The 13403-nt window shown below is 38.5% G+C and overlaps 1 protein-coding gene across 1 annotated transcript in view; it reads right to left on the reverse strand.

Moving 5' to 3' along the window:
* sdk1a (sidekick cell adhesion molecule 1a) overlaps positions 1-13403 on the reverse strand; it is a 752575-nt gene that overhangs the window by 217140 nt on the left and 522032 nt on the right. Inside the window, exon 15 of the mRNA XM_059653924.1 lies at positions 899-1046. Coding sequence (XP_059509907.1) covers positions 899-1046 — 148 coding nt within the window. The remainder of the gene's footprint in view (positions 1-898; positions 1047-13403) is intronic.

Consider the following 13403-nt stretch of genomic DNA (forward strand, 5'->3'; position numbering starts at 1 on the left):
AAAACCATATTTAAAATGGCATATTGTGATAAACAGAAAAAGCATATCATTGACCTAATTGAAAATACCAGTGATCTATTTTTCCATTCACAGGCCCATTCACTTTTGAGGAATAGAAATAGCCATTGGATTTTGCATTTCTACATGTAATAAAACTACAATGTACATCAAAGTAAAAACTATTTACAGCACAGCGCACGAGTTCATGCTTAAACTTTCTGGGGATTCTTTCATTTTACTTCATTTAACACTGTCAACAAATCCTTTCCATCCTAATGAATATATCTAGCTGTCACTTAAATACATCAATGATATATGCCTCAATTACCCCTTGAAGGGGTAAACTGCAGTTCCTCACAACTCTGAGTAAATACTTCCACCTGAATATCTTGGTGGATGTGTTACTGATCATCTTCTATGAACAGAATAAAAAGGAGCAGGAGTAGGTCACACTGCACCTCAAGCTGACACCACCATTCAATATGATCACAGCTGATCCTGTGCCTCACCATCACTTTATCACTCATTTGTCAAACCTCTTGATTCACTGAGGGACCAAAACTCTGTCAAACTCAGCATTAAATGCATACAATGATCAGAGTAAGAGTGCCGATAACAAAGATGTCTGAAATTTGCAATACGGAACAACAGCACTTTTTAACGATAGGTTGTGAAATGAAAATAGATCCAAGCCATTTCAAAAGAAAAGGCAGTCAACTGCATGTATATATTTAAAAATCAATTTCCAGTTGGATTAGTAGATACTATGGGTTGAAGAAGCAAAGTGGTCAACAAGGGCAGGAATGGTTCAGAATATTGTCACTCACAGTAAATACTTCAGACAACAGTAAAAATAACATTGTGCAAACTTTACTTGGTTCTTGAGAAAGTAACCTACCTGTTGGTTTCTGTGCTGTATTGTCCTTTTCCTAGCTGATTCACTGCGCAGACACGGAATTGGTATGACCGGGCTGGCGTCAAGCCACTCACAGTAATGTGCATCACTCTTGGATTAATGTTAGGTAACTGTATTTTCCATGGTGAGTCTTCAGAGTGACACAGAACAACAAAGAAAGATCCAAGGGTTAGACAGCAGATTTATTAACTAAATGTTCTTCTCAACTTATGTTAATAAAAACACAAGTCTGGTCAAGTAACTTAATTGTAATTCTGAAGATTGAAGTTAAATTCTAGATTTGTCTTTTTCATGTTAAATGCAAGTACAGTAGCAGGAACACTTGGAAATGTATATCTACTCATTGCCAACGATAGGGCAGGCTAAGAAGGTGGTTAATAAAACAGGACAAAACCTTCCGGCTTCACAAATAGAGGCGTAGAGTACATAGCAAGGATGTTATAGTTAACTTGTAGGAGATGCTGGTTCAGTCTTAAGTGGAGTAGTGTGACCACTTCTGACCAATGCACCTTCCAAAGGGCGGCAGTAGAAACTGTGAAGAAAAGATTCAAAAGAATGGTTCCAGGGCTTAGGATCTTCAGCTACAAGACAGACTGGTGAAAATGGAGCTATTCTGCTTGGAGAAGAGAAGCTTATAAGGAGATATGATACAGGCATTCAAAATCATGACTGGTCTGGACAGAATAAATAAGGAGAATCTGTTCTTCTTGGTGAAAGAATCAAGAATTAGAAGACACTGATGTAAGGTGACCAGAATAAACCGGGAACAACAAATGTGAAAAATCTTTTTGGTGAAGCACGTAAGTATTCATATATTTCTAACGGTTTACAATCTGCCACACACTGAGAAAGAGAATGGTGAAGGCATATTCAACTCAGGCTTTCAAAGCAGAGTGAAATAATTATTTGAGAATAAAATGTTACAGGGTTACAGGAGAATAACAAGGGGATGGGGATCAGAAACGTTGCTCTTGCAGATAGCTAGTGTGGACATGCTAGGCCTAAGGACTCCTTCGGGGCTCTATCCATTGTACGATTCTAATGCAATGAATTTCCTGACTATACAGAATTATAAACGGAGGCACCTCATCACAGATCAATTTGCTGACTAACCATATAAATTAAGTTGCATACAATTTTCTGAAATCTTTTCATAAAATGTCAAAAATGTCAGAAGTTATATTTTTGTTGTGATTTCAGATTTGAAAAGATATAGAAAAACAAACTGGAAGTACACACAAACACACTTAAGAACACATCTGTCCCAGAAAAATCCTACAATAGAGTTAAAATCAAGTATAGGGCCAGAACTCATTAATCTAATTTGATTTACCACAGGCAGGCACATAAATGTGGTTGTTAGATTATCAAAATGTAACAGGAATGCTCTTCACAGAGCACCTCATTCCCTGCAACTTTCTCTGTTAATGGAAATAAATCTTTACCTTAGCACTCATGTAAAGAGTCAAATCTGTCATTGATCAATGTTGGTTGGGTCAAATAATTTATCAAACAGTGAGTGGCTTCAGAATTCTGAAGGAACTGCATCAATATTTGCCACTTTTTAACAAACTGCTATGTGGCCACCTACAAGCGTTGGATCATTTCAAATCGTACAGCCATACAGATGTAAAGCATGGAGGCCCTTCAGTCCAACCTGTCCACACCGACCAGATATCCTGGATTAATCTAGTCCCATTTGCCAACATTTGGGCCATATCCCTCAAAATGCTTCTGATTCATATACCCATCCAAATGCCTTTTAAATATACACACACCATCCTCTGCATGAAGAATTTGCCCCTTAGGTCCTCATTTAATAGATTCCCTACAGTGTGGAAACAGGCTCTTCAGCCCAACAAGTCCACACTGACCCTCAGCGCATCCCACCCAGAACCATCCCCTATAACCTACCTGACCTGAACATCCCTGGACACTACAGGCAATTTAGCATGGCCAATCCACCTAGCCTGCACATCCTTAGACTGTGGGAGGAAACCGGAGCACCCAGAGGAAACCTACGCTGCCACAGGGAGAATGTGCAAATTCCACACAGACAGTCACCCAAGGGTGGAATTGAACCCAAGTCCCGGTGAGGCAGCAGTGCTAACTACTGTGCCACCATGCACCCCAGTGTTACATAACAACTTAAACAAGACATTGAATGAACCCTAAACTATGCATAGAAAGTAGAACATAGAAGTCATAAATTCGAGCAACTATATCAAGCACACATGTTATGTTAGAGATAATGGGAACTGCAGATGCTGGAGAATTCCAAGATAATAAAATGTGAGGCTGGATGAACACAGCAGGCCAAGCAGCATCTCAGGAGCACAAAAGCTGACGTTTCGGGCCTAGACCCTTCATCAGAGAGCTCTGATGAAGGGTCTAGGCCCGAAACGTCAGCTTTTGTGCTCCTGAGATGCTGCTTGGCCTGCTGTGTTCATCCAGCCTCACATTTTGTTATACACGTTATGTTGCTCCCTTTCTTTGCATTCTTATTATGTTAAAATTCAGACTATCTCAGTTTTCTGGCTCATCTCATTCTTTCCCAAGATGTTAAAACTCGGAATTTGTTCTCACGATGCTTTGCTTCTGTTTACAATGTACTATTTGAAAACATAAGATTGTTCTTGCTACAACTGTTACTAACAAGAATGCCTTTTTGTTTGTTCTTCAACTTTGATGGTGTTCTGTGTCTTGGGCTCTACCATTATATTTTGTTAACATGGAAGACAGGGAGTAGGCCAGTTGGCCAATCAAATGTCATGAAATCTAAACTTGGAAACATATTGCCATTCATTCCCTGTAACTGGGTCAAAATCTTTAAACTCTCTTCCTAACAGCACATACACTGCCTGATCGGCCATTGCTCTAAAGAATGGCGCAGCCCTGTCTTCTCAAGGTCAATTTGGAACGGCAGTAAATGCTGGCCTAGCCAGGGAGATCCATATCCCATGTATGAAAGTAAAAGTCATATAAAGAAAGCAGTATATCACAATGATTAATCAACAAACTTTAAACTGTTAACTCAATAAATTACATCAACTTGTTTATTTCCTTCAGAGAAAAAAGGATAATAGAGACTCGCCTGAACTCTCTTTGAAAGTGAGGGGAGCATACTTTAATTTGGATCAGCTGTTTAAATTGTAAAAAAAATAGATACACCTAAACTGAAGTTGTCATGACATCAAATAGTACTTCTTTAAAAAAAACTAAAAATAAGGGAGATGACAAGAACAATTAAAATCACCATCTGCAGCTACGTATGTATTAAAATAATAAACAAGCATACTCAATGAGAGAGAAAAACATGTAAAGTGTCTCAAAAAAAGATTTGGTCGAGAGAACTTTAATATTTAATTTGATGTTATAAAAAGTGAATAAAAACAGTACACGAGAAGTGGCAAAATGTAAATAAAATCCAGAGGCATGTGGAGCGGGTAAGCATGAAACTATTAAGTTTGAAGAACTAATGCAGTTCTAGCAACACAGTTACGACTTAATGGTAAATTATTTGCCGTAAGATAAAATCTGATCAATTTTCATCAGTAAAATTATATTTAAAGGAGTTTGAAATGTTGTTTTATCACTCAAACATCTTAAAATAAAATATGAATAAATATCAACATGATAGTTTCTGTTCTTACTTAAAGCAATGGTAATGGTATCATGATGGATACTTTGGAAAGGTTATTACATCTATAAGTGGGTGGAATTTTCCCCTTAACATTTAATGTGAGCTGAATTAGAATTTTTTAGGTAAATTATGCGATTTCTGAATACCAGATACATATTACGAATAAAACTGATTATAATTAAAATCCTTTCATTATAGACAAATACTTGTTTGGTTCTCCAGAGTCAGAGGGACTTCTTATTTAGAGATGTTTAAAAAAATTAATTGAGAAAAGATGACTAGGCAAATTAGAAAATATTTAACAGGGTAATAATGCCAGAATTTCAGGCTGAAGTCTGTTTAGTTTCGTTATAAAAATCTACTCAGCTGCTGAAAGCTGAATTGATATATTTAGTTTTAATTCAAACCAGTACTACAATTGTTAGAATGTAAGATTAATCAATTTATTTTAGTCTGTGACAATTCATTACTAAGAAACCAATTCAATGCCTTATGAGTAAAAGAACAAATGAGTGAGATACTGAGCAGAGGAAAACAAAATTGATTCTGGAATTTAATATGTAGTGTCACAAGGGACAGTTTGATGAATCTGGGCCGATAAACACATCACACGAACTAGACAAATGCTTTTACTTTGGTTCTAATTTTAAATGTAAATTATTCTTTTTTTTCTTTATCAGAGTAAACAATACTTAGCAAGCTTTAAGCAAAATTACACATTAAGAGAATATGTTCTCAAAACAATAACAGACATAAGGTTGGATTTTTCAGCTGTCACATCCAGTCTTGAGGAGAACTAGTCACCTGTTACGATTTTCACAGGGGCTGCCCGTTTAATTGGCCTGCAGCAAAATTCTGTTTAGATAAGGATGGCAGACTAGCTGGCAAGTTTGGAGAGCCAGCTAGATGGCCAACTGGCTTCAAAGGTTCAGGTTTCAGTCGAAAGTAAATTCAGGACAGGGTGCTTAATGTTCCTGCAGTTTGACAAAATCTTAAATGAGGGAAAAACTAATTTTTTGTGGTCTAGATAAGCTTTAGGATTTCTTAGCTGTAATGTTTCCTCTATCTCCTAAAGATTAGCCATGTTTGAAGGAATTTAACCAAACTGGTGGTGATTATTTTCACCGAGAGTTTCCATTTCCCAAACATACAGGACCTTCATCCGTTCCCTTTAACCAAGGAGGAAGATGCGACCAAAGTTAGCGTGAAAGAATAGTTGAGACACAGCCTAAAAGTTGATAAGTAGAGGGTATGATTCGAAAGGTCAATTGCACTTAGAGATGTTAAGTTGCTAGGATTGGATCAGATAATTCAAGGATGCTGAGGGAACGGTGGAAATTGTTGAAACACTGGTAATAATCTTCCAACTGTCTTTAGCCACAGAGGCAGTGCCAGAGGACTTGAAAATTGAAAACCCTTGTTCAGAAAAAGATGCAAGGATAAACACAACATTTACAAGCAATTTAGTGTATCCTTCAGTGGTAGGGAAAGGACATAACCTAAGGAATATTTCTGAGACAAACGGACAATTGAATTTGTAAAACACAAATTGTGTTTAACCAACTTGATTCAGATAACAGGGAGGACTGATGAGGTAACAGGGAGGATTGACAAAGGTTACACAGCTGTTTTAGTGTGTCTGGACTTTGTAAAAGCATTTGATCGTGACCCACAATGGGCTTATCAGCAACGTTAAAGGCCATGGAATGCAAGAGACACTGGCAGAAGTTGGCTGAATGACGGGAAACAGAGTTACAGTGATTAGTTTTGTGGGATTCGAGCAAAGTGTGCAGTGATACTTCAGATATTTATAGCACAGAAGCAAGCCATTCGACACTTTTAATCTATGCTGATCCTCCATACAGCACTCTAGTCAGTTCCATTTCCTCACTCTATCCCTGAAATTTTTGCCTTGAAATGCCAATCCAATGCATTTTTGGAAACAAGGTTGTCTCTGTTTGCACCATTCCCTCATGAGCAGCAAGTTCCAGACCATGACTGTTCACTGTGTTAAAGGTTCTTCCTCATAGCCCCACTGCAGCTCTTGACCAAATCTGTGAGCCCTCGTCCTTGTACCATCATTCAGACTTTTCTTCTCTAACTTACTGAAACCTGTCATAATCTTGTACATGTCTATAAAATCTCCACATTTTGCACCAAAGAGAAAAATACTAACTTCTCCAACCTAACCACGTGGCTATTACCTTCCATCCCATAACTAACCTCTGCATCCTCTCAAGGATATTCACATTTTTCCTAACTTGTGGTGACCAGAACTGAATTCAATTCACTAGCTGTGTCTAACTAGAGTTTTATAAAAGCCTCCTGTTTTTGTATGCAATGCTTCTATTTGTGAAGCTCACCATCCCAAATGCTTTGCTCACCATTCTCTCAAAATAGCCTGCCATCTTCAAAGCTCTATGAACACACACCAAGATCCTTCTATTCCTGTATATTCTTGAGAACTGCCACTACATCTATTTTGCTGCTCCCTATCCATTTTGCTAACATTTATTATCTCACACTTCTCTGTATCAAAGCCCATTTGTACTTGCCTACCCATTCTGATAGTCTATTTAAATCACGGAATATAGAATTTAGAACAGTACAGGCCCTTCGGCCCATGATGCTGTGCCGACCTATTATCCTACTCTAAGGTCAAACTATCATGCATACCCTACATTTTACTATCATTCATGTGCCTATCCAAGAGTTGCTTGAATGTCCCTAATATATCTGATTCCACTACCACCGCTGACAGCGCATTCCACACACCCACCACTGTGTAAAAAATCCTATTGTGTTGATTAGTACCACAGTAACTGAGGTCACTCCGCCCAGTTTGGTTTCATCAGCAAATTTTTAAAAAAATATTTCATCTTCCAATATCCAACTCATTTATAGTTATCAAAGGAGGGCAGGAATCCTAGGATTGATCCTTTAGGAACCCCAATGTTTTATATCTTCCAATCTGAAAAATAATCATTTCTCATGACTCCTTTTCTGTCCTTTAGCCAATTCTTCATACAAATTGACATGAACACACCAATTCAACAAGCCAAAATTCTGTTACTACAATTAGTTTTTCTTGTTACATATTCATGACTAATACTGGCATTCTCATGACACAATTTTGAAATTTGTCAATGATACAGAACTTAAGTACTGGTAAGCCCTGAGGATAATGATAGATTTCAAGAGGACACAGTTGGGTTGGTAAAACCGGTCAACACATGGCAGATAAATTTTAATGTGGATAACGTGAAGCAATACATTTTGGTAGGAGGAATGAACAGAGGCAATATAAACATAAAGTACTAATTGCAAAGGGGTGCAGGAACATGGATACCTGAGAATATATGTGCCCATGTAATTGAATGTTGTGGATAGGTTGAGAAAATGTTAAAAAGCCTCATGGGATCCTGAGCTTTATAAATGAACATAAGGTTAGATTTTACTGTTTTCTGCGATAGGCCCAAAACTGCTGAGCCCACTTGGTACAGACTCAATGTGTACAATTAAGTGACAGATAACCAATCACCAGCTGTCAATCTTTTAGAATAAGGCCAACCAAAAGAGCAAAAGGGAAATTCCATGCTCAATCAACATCGACTGGGACATCACGCCGCAGAGGGCTAAGGTTGTGAATTGGAAGTCAGTCATAGCTAGAACTGTAAAGGCACCTTGCTCTTAGAAGCAAGCTTTTTTTTTTCCATTGAATTTTCACAAAACATAGAAGTTGTCATCAAACAAAAAGTACGTCCATTCCCCAGCAGAATCAGGTGATACGTGCAATCAGGGTTCTGGTGACTGACCAATTTTATCCTAGCTGTGCTGCTTCATTAGATTTTGCATGAAAGACTCAAAATTTTCACATCCAATGCCCAGGAAATGCAATGGGCAATGAGAAAATTATGGGCAAATTGGGTTGTACTCAACCTTAATCACTAGTGATTACAAAACAGCGTGTCAGCACTTACTTTCCACACTTGTTCATTTCTGCAATTTGGGAGACTGACATGATGATATTGTATAGTTGACACTTTGTCAACACTCCCTAATTTATATTTGCATGATGAGGCCTTGATTTCCAGACAAAAAAATACAAAAACAAGAAAGCTACGATGAATCTTTATGAAACACTAGTTTAGCCTCAGTTGAAGAAATGAGTTCAATTCTGGCACCATACTTTTAAGAGGAATGTGAAAGATTTAGAAGGTGGCAAAAAAAATGAAATGATTTTAAGGAAGAAGGACTTCAGTTGTGTAGATATATTGGAGAAGGTCAAGTTGAGATTTTGTACAGGTGTTAAAAATCATCATGGGTCTAGACAGAACAGATAGAGAGAAACTTCTCTCATTGGCACAAAGGTTAATAAACCTAAGAAACTGAATTAAATGACTGGTAAAAGGACCAAACAGAGCATGCAACAAATATGATTTGCCCCACCCAACTTGATGTACTGATCTCTTTCCTTTTTTGAAATCACAGAATAGAATAATTACAGCACAGGAGACTATTCAGCCATTCAAGCTATATTGGCTCACTGCAAGAGCAATTTAGTGGGCCCCATGCCTCATTCCCTTGGCCTGCAATTTTCTCCCCTATAAGTGCTTATTCAATTCTGTTAGAATGGCCCTCAACTAATTTACCTCAAGTAACCCTTTCAATGTATGCATTTCAGAGCATAACTCAGTTCAGAATCACAATAAAACTAACTACTCTTAAAGGTCTATTTAGCTACTATCAGCTGACTGACAGTGAATGTGGAATTTGCTAGAATGTAAATGCATATGTTCTAACATGCAGCATATCTGTTGACAGACAACAGCTAAAGTATGATTTCCGTTTTCACAGAACAACAATGATCCTAACTGAACGGTGACTAAAAATTCATTTGCTGCTAAATTAAGGCAGTCTAGTACAACTTGTTACCTGTCAGAATTAAAAACAAGCCCTTGTAAACTTTAAAACGAGACAGCCAAGTAGTATAACTGATGTACAAATCTATTAAGAAGTTTAAATTTTGGCTGTATAAGATACCTTTTCCATGTTTATCAACACAAATCTGAAAAGAACCTCTGGGGAAGAAATGAACGTGCATTTTAGTGTTTGAAACTTAAATGAATCGTGGACCATTTGAAAGAGGAAATGTTAAAAAAAAATACAAACTATCTACTGGAGGAATAAAAAGTGCAAAAGCCATAAATTATTTTACTTCTTTCTTACTAATGGATTTGACAAACAGTACATAGCTACCATGATGTTAGCAAATCAAAGTCTCACATACAGATATGTTAAAAATTGAGGCAATTATCACTAACTTTACTGACTAGTTCTGAGGAAGGGTCACTGGAACTGAAACTTCAGCTCTGAATTTTTCATCACAGCGGCTGCCACACCTGCTGAGTTTTACCAGCAACTTCTGTTTTCATTGCTAACTTGGACATTTCTTAAATTTGTGATTTTGTTTAAAACTAAAGTTGCTACTGTGAATGAGGTGGCTGAATATTCAGATAAAATAAGAGGCTTTCTTCCCACTTCCCAGAAGCACCTTCTGTTCTAACTTTTCCGCACTTCACTGTTACTGCAGATTGAAAGCTTGCCCTGTTTTTCCAGAGGCTCTCTCCACCTTAATCTTTTCACTTCACGCCGATATTCCCTGCACTAACTCTTTCCTCACTTCACAGAAGCACTTTCCACCCTAACTATTTTACAAAGGTGCATTCTGCCCTGATGTTTCACAACTTCACAGACATCTTATTGCCCTACTCGTTGCCACAATTATCAGAAGCACTTTCTGTCCTCATCTTTCCGGATTTCGTGAAGACACTTCTGACCCTAAAGTTTCTTCCAACTCAGAGGGAAACTGAACTTTTCACCACTTCAGAGAGGCATTTTTCTCTCTCAAGTTTATTATTTCAGACAGGAACTTAACTTTACATTTCACATGTTAGCCACCCAATCTTGAATCAGAAAATCCCCAACATCTAGCAGTTTCTTCATTTATTGCAGAGAAGGACTCAAGACAGGTAACCTTCAACTTTGACAGGTGAAAACATGACTGATCAAGTCTCACATTATAAATCCTTGTCCAAATTTCCTAAGTGCAGGATGTACGATGGGCAAAATGTATAGCAAGGGTTTAAATGTATAGTAATGCATAGGACAGGAGAAGGGCTGCACTCTAGGGGGGCTCTGTGAACAGGGTGTGCACTGGGGTTGGGACCACTGTGCTCAGATCAGGGAAAGGGCAGAGGCCTGGACCAGAAGTAGCACTGGAGCAGTGATTTCTTTCCTGGCCCTAGATTCAAGAGCTAAACAAGTTACAGCATGAAACAGAAAGATCTAGGGGTCCAGGTACTTTAACTCTTTGAAAGTTGCATCACACATAGACAGGGTGGTTAAGGAGGTGTTTAGCATGCCTTTAGTATCTGCGTTGAAATGTCATGTTGAGGTTGTACAAGACGTTGGAGGGGCCATGTTTGGAGTACAGTGTGCAGTTCTGGTCACCCTGCTATAGGAAGGATATTATTAAATTGGAGAGAGTTTAGAAAAGATTTACCAAGATGTTGCTGGGATGAGAGGGTTTGAGTTATAAGAAAAGTCTGAATAGGCTGAGATTTTCTTCACTGGAGTGTAGGAGGTTGAGGGGTGACCTTACGGAGGTTTGTAAATCATGAGAGGCATGGATAAGGTAAATAGCAAAGGTATTCTACCTAGGGTGGGGGAGTTTGAAACAAGGGGGCATAGGTTTATGGTGAGAAGGGAAAAATTTAAATGTGACCTGAGGGGCAACTTCTTCACACAGACGGTAGTGCGTATATGGAATGAACTGCCAGTGAAAGTGGTAGCATCAGGTACAATTACAAAATTTTAAAGACATTTGGACAGGTACATAAACAGGAAAGGTTGAGAAGGCAAATGGGACTAGTTTGGGAAACTCAGTAAGTGCAAAAGGGTTGGACCAAAGGGTCTGTTTCTGTGTTGTACGACTCTGTGACTCTATAAATGAGGCCAAATCTGTAAGCTGTTTGCTAAGCAAAATCTTTGTCCATCCTAAATGAACCCCACTACTTAGCTCACTCCCCATAGTTCTGTTTCAAATATTTTTCCTTTTTAAAAAACATGTAATAGACGCTGCCTCAAATGTTGTAGCAAAACATTTCAAGCTGTTACAAGCTAAGCACAGCATAGCCACAGGGTGTGGCAGCGATGTGAAAAACCCTCTCAAAAGCAGTGATGCTATTTTGTAGCATTTCGGCTGTATAACCACTGATCTGCATTGCACTTCAAGAGGACTTGAAATTACAGTTCAAGGGCTGCTTAGTTGCCGCCAGAGGACAGAAAGTTAACATTTCATGAACTCATAGCTGAGTCATGTATCCAATCTGTGACATAAAATTCTCAGCAATGAAATATTTTGTTCTTTTTGTCAATATTGTTGTTTAATTCTGTTTCAATGAAGCATCATGAAACATTTTTCTGTATAAAAGAAATGATAAAATTGTAAAATTTTTGTAAAACATCTTCTTGCAAAGGATCTGCATTTTTTGAAGCTACATACGACAGTTTTAGAGATGTCCCATCATATTGTAAATATCCATCAGGAAATAGTTCAAAGATGTGTGCTGTAAAGGAAAGATGCCAAATAAGTTTTATTCCAGAGCCCTTATTGCCCCCAAAGTGCTCAGCTTTACATATACTCATTTAGGTGCTAGCCATGGCTCAGTTGGTAAAACGTCTCCTGAGTCAAAAAACTTAATACGTGAGGATGACATTCCCTGATTCGAACCCATGACAAACTTTCAAAGCAGGGTTCTCTTTCTGTTGTTCCGCAACTTTAGTTTTAAACAAAATCCAAAATTTAAGAAATGTCCAAGTTAGCAATGAAAACAGAAGTTGCTGGAAAAGCTCAGCAGGTGTGGCAGCAGCTGTGATGAAAAATTCAGAGCTAAAGTTTCATGGCCATCATTTATTTCTCAACTGACCTGAGAAAAACAAGTTATCGGGTCATTATCACACCGTTTTCTATGGGAGCTTGCCGTGCGCATGCTCCGGGGGGCAGTGTGGACTTGTTGGGCCGGGAGGCCTGTTTCCACACTATAGGTAATTTCATCTCATCTCATTACAGCAGAGACTGGACTTCATTGTCTGTAAGGTGCTTAAGAGGCCCAATGGTTGTAAAAATGCCCATTTTAATATACAAAGAGGCCCTTCTGCTCATCGAGTCTGCGCTTACAAGAAAGCACTTTAAATCTACACTCGTTCCCCTTGGCCCATTGCCTCGAATGTTACAACTTTTCAAGTGCTCATCTAAGTACTTTTTAAAGGTTTCAGAGATGGTAGGAGCTGCAGAAGCTGCAAGAATCTGAGATAACAAGGGGTAGAGCTGGATGAACACAGCAGGCCAAGCAGCACCATAGGAGCAGGAAAGCTGACGTTTCAGGCCTAGGCCCTAGACCCTAGAAATTCTGAGGAAGGGTCTAGGCCAGAAACATCAGCTTTCCTGCTCCTATGATGCTGCTTGGCCTGCTGTGTTCATCCAGCTCCACACTTTGTTATCTCACTTTCTAAAGGTTGCTGGGTTTCCCCTAAATCACTTTTAAGGAGTAATTTTTACTCCTTAAAATTATTAGCTTGTTTACCTTTCCACTAAGGAGAACAGGTACTTCCCAACCAAGCTTTCAAACCTTTCACAATCCTATACATCTCCATCAGCTTTCTCTGCTCTAAAGAGAACAAATAATCCAACTAATCCAGCCTTTGAACAAAGTTAAACTGCTTTATTCCAGGCAACATCCTGGTTAATCTCCTCTGCACCTCCTTCAGTGCAATCACCTC

This window comes from Stegostoma tigrinum, chromosome 23 (assembly GCF_030684315.1).
Source record: "Stegostoma tigrinum isolate sSteTig4 chromosome 23, sSteTig4.hap1, whole genome shotgun sequence".
NCBI lineage: Eukaryota > Metazoa > Chordata > Chondrichthyes > Orectolobiformes > Stegostomatidae > Stegostoma > Stegostoma tigrinum.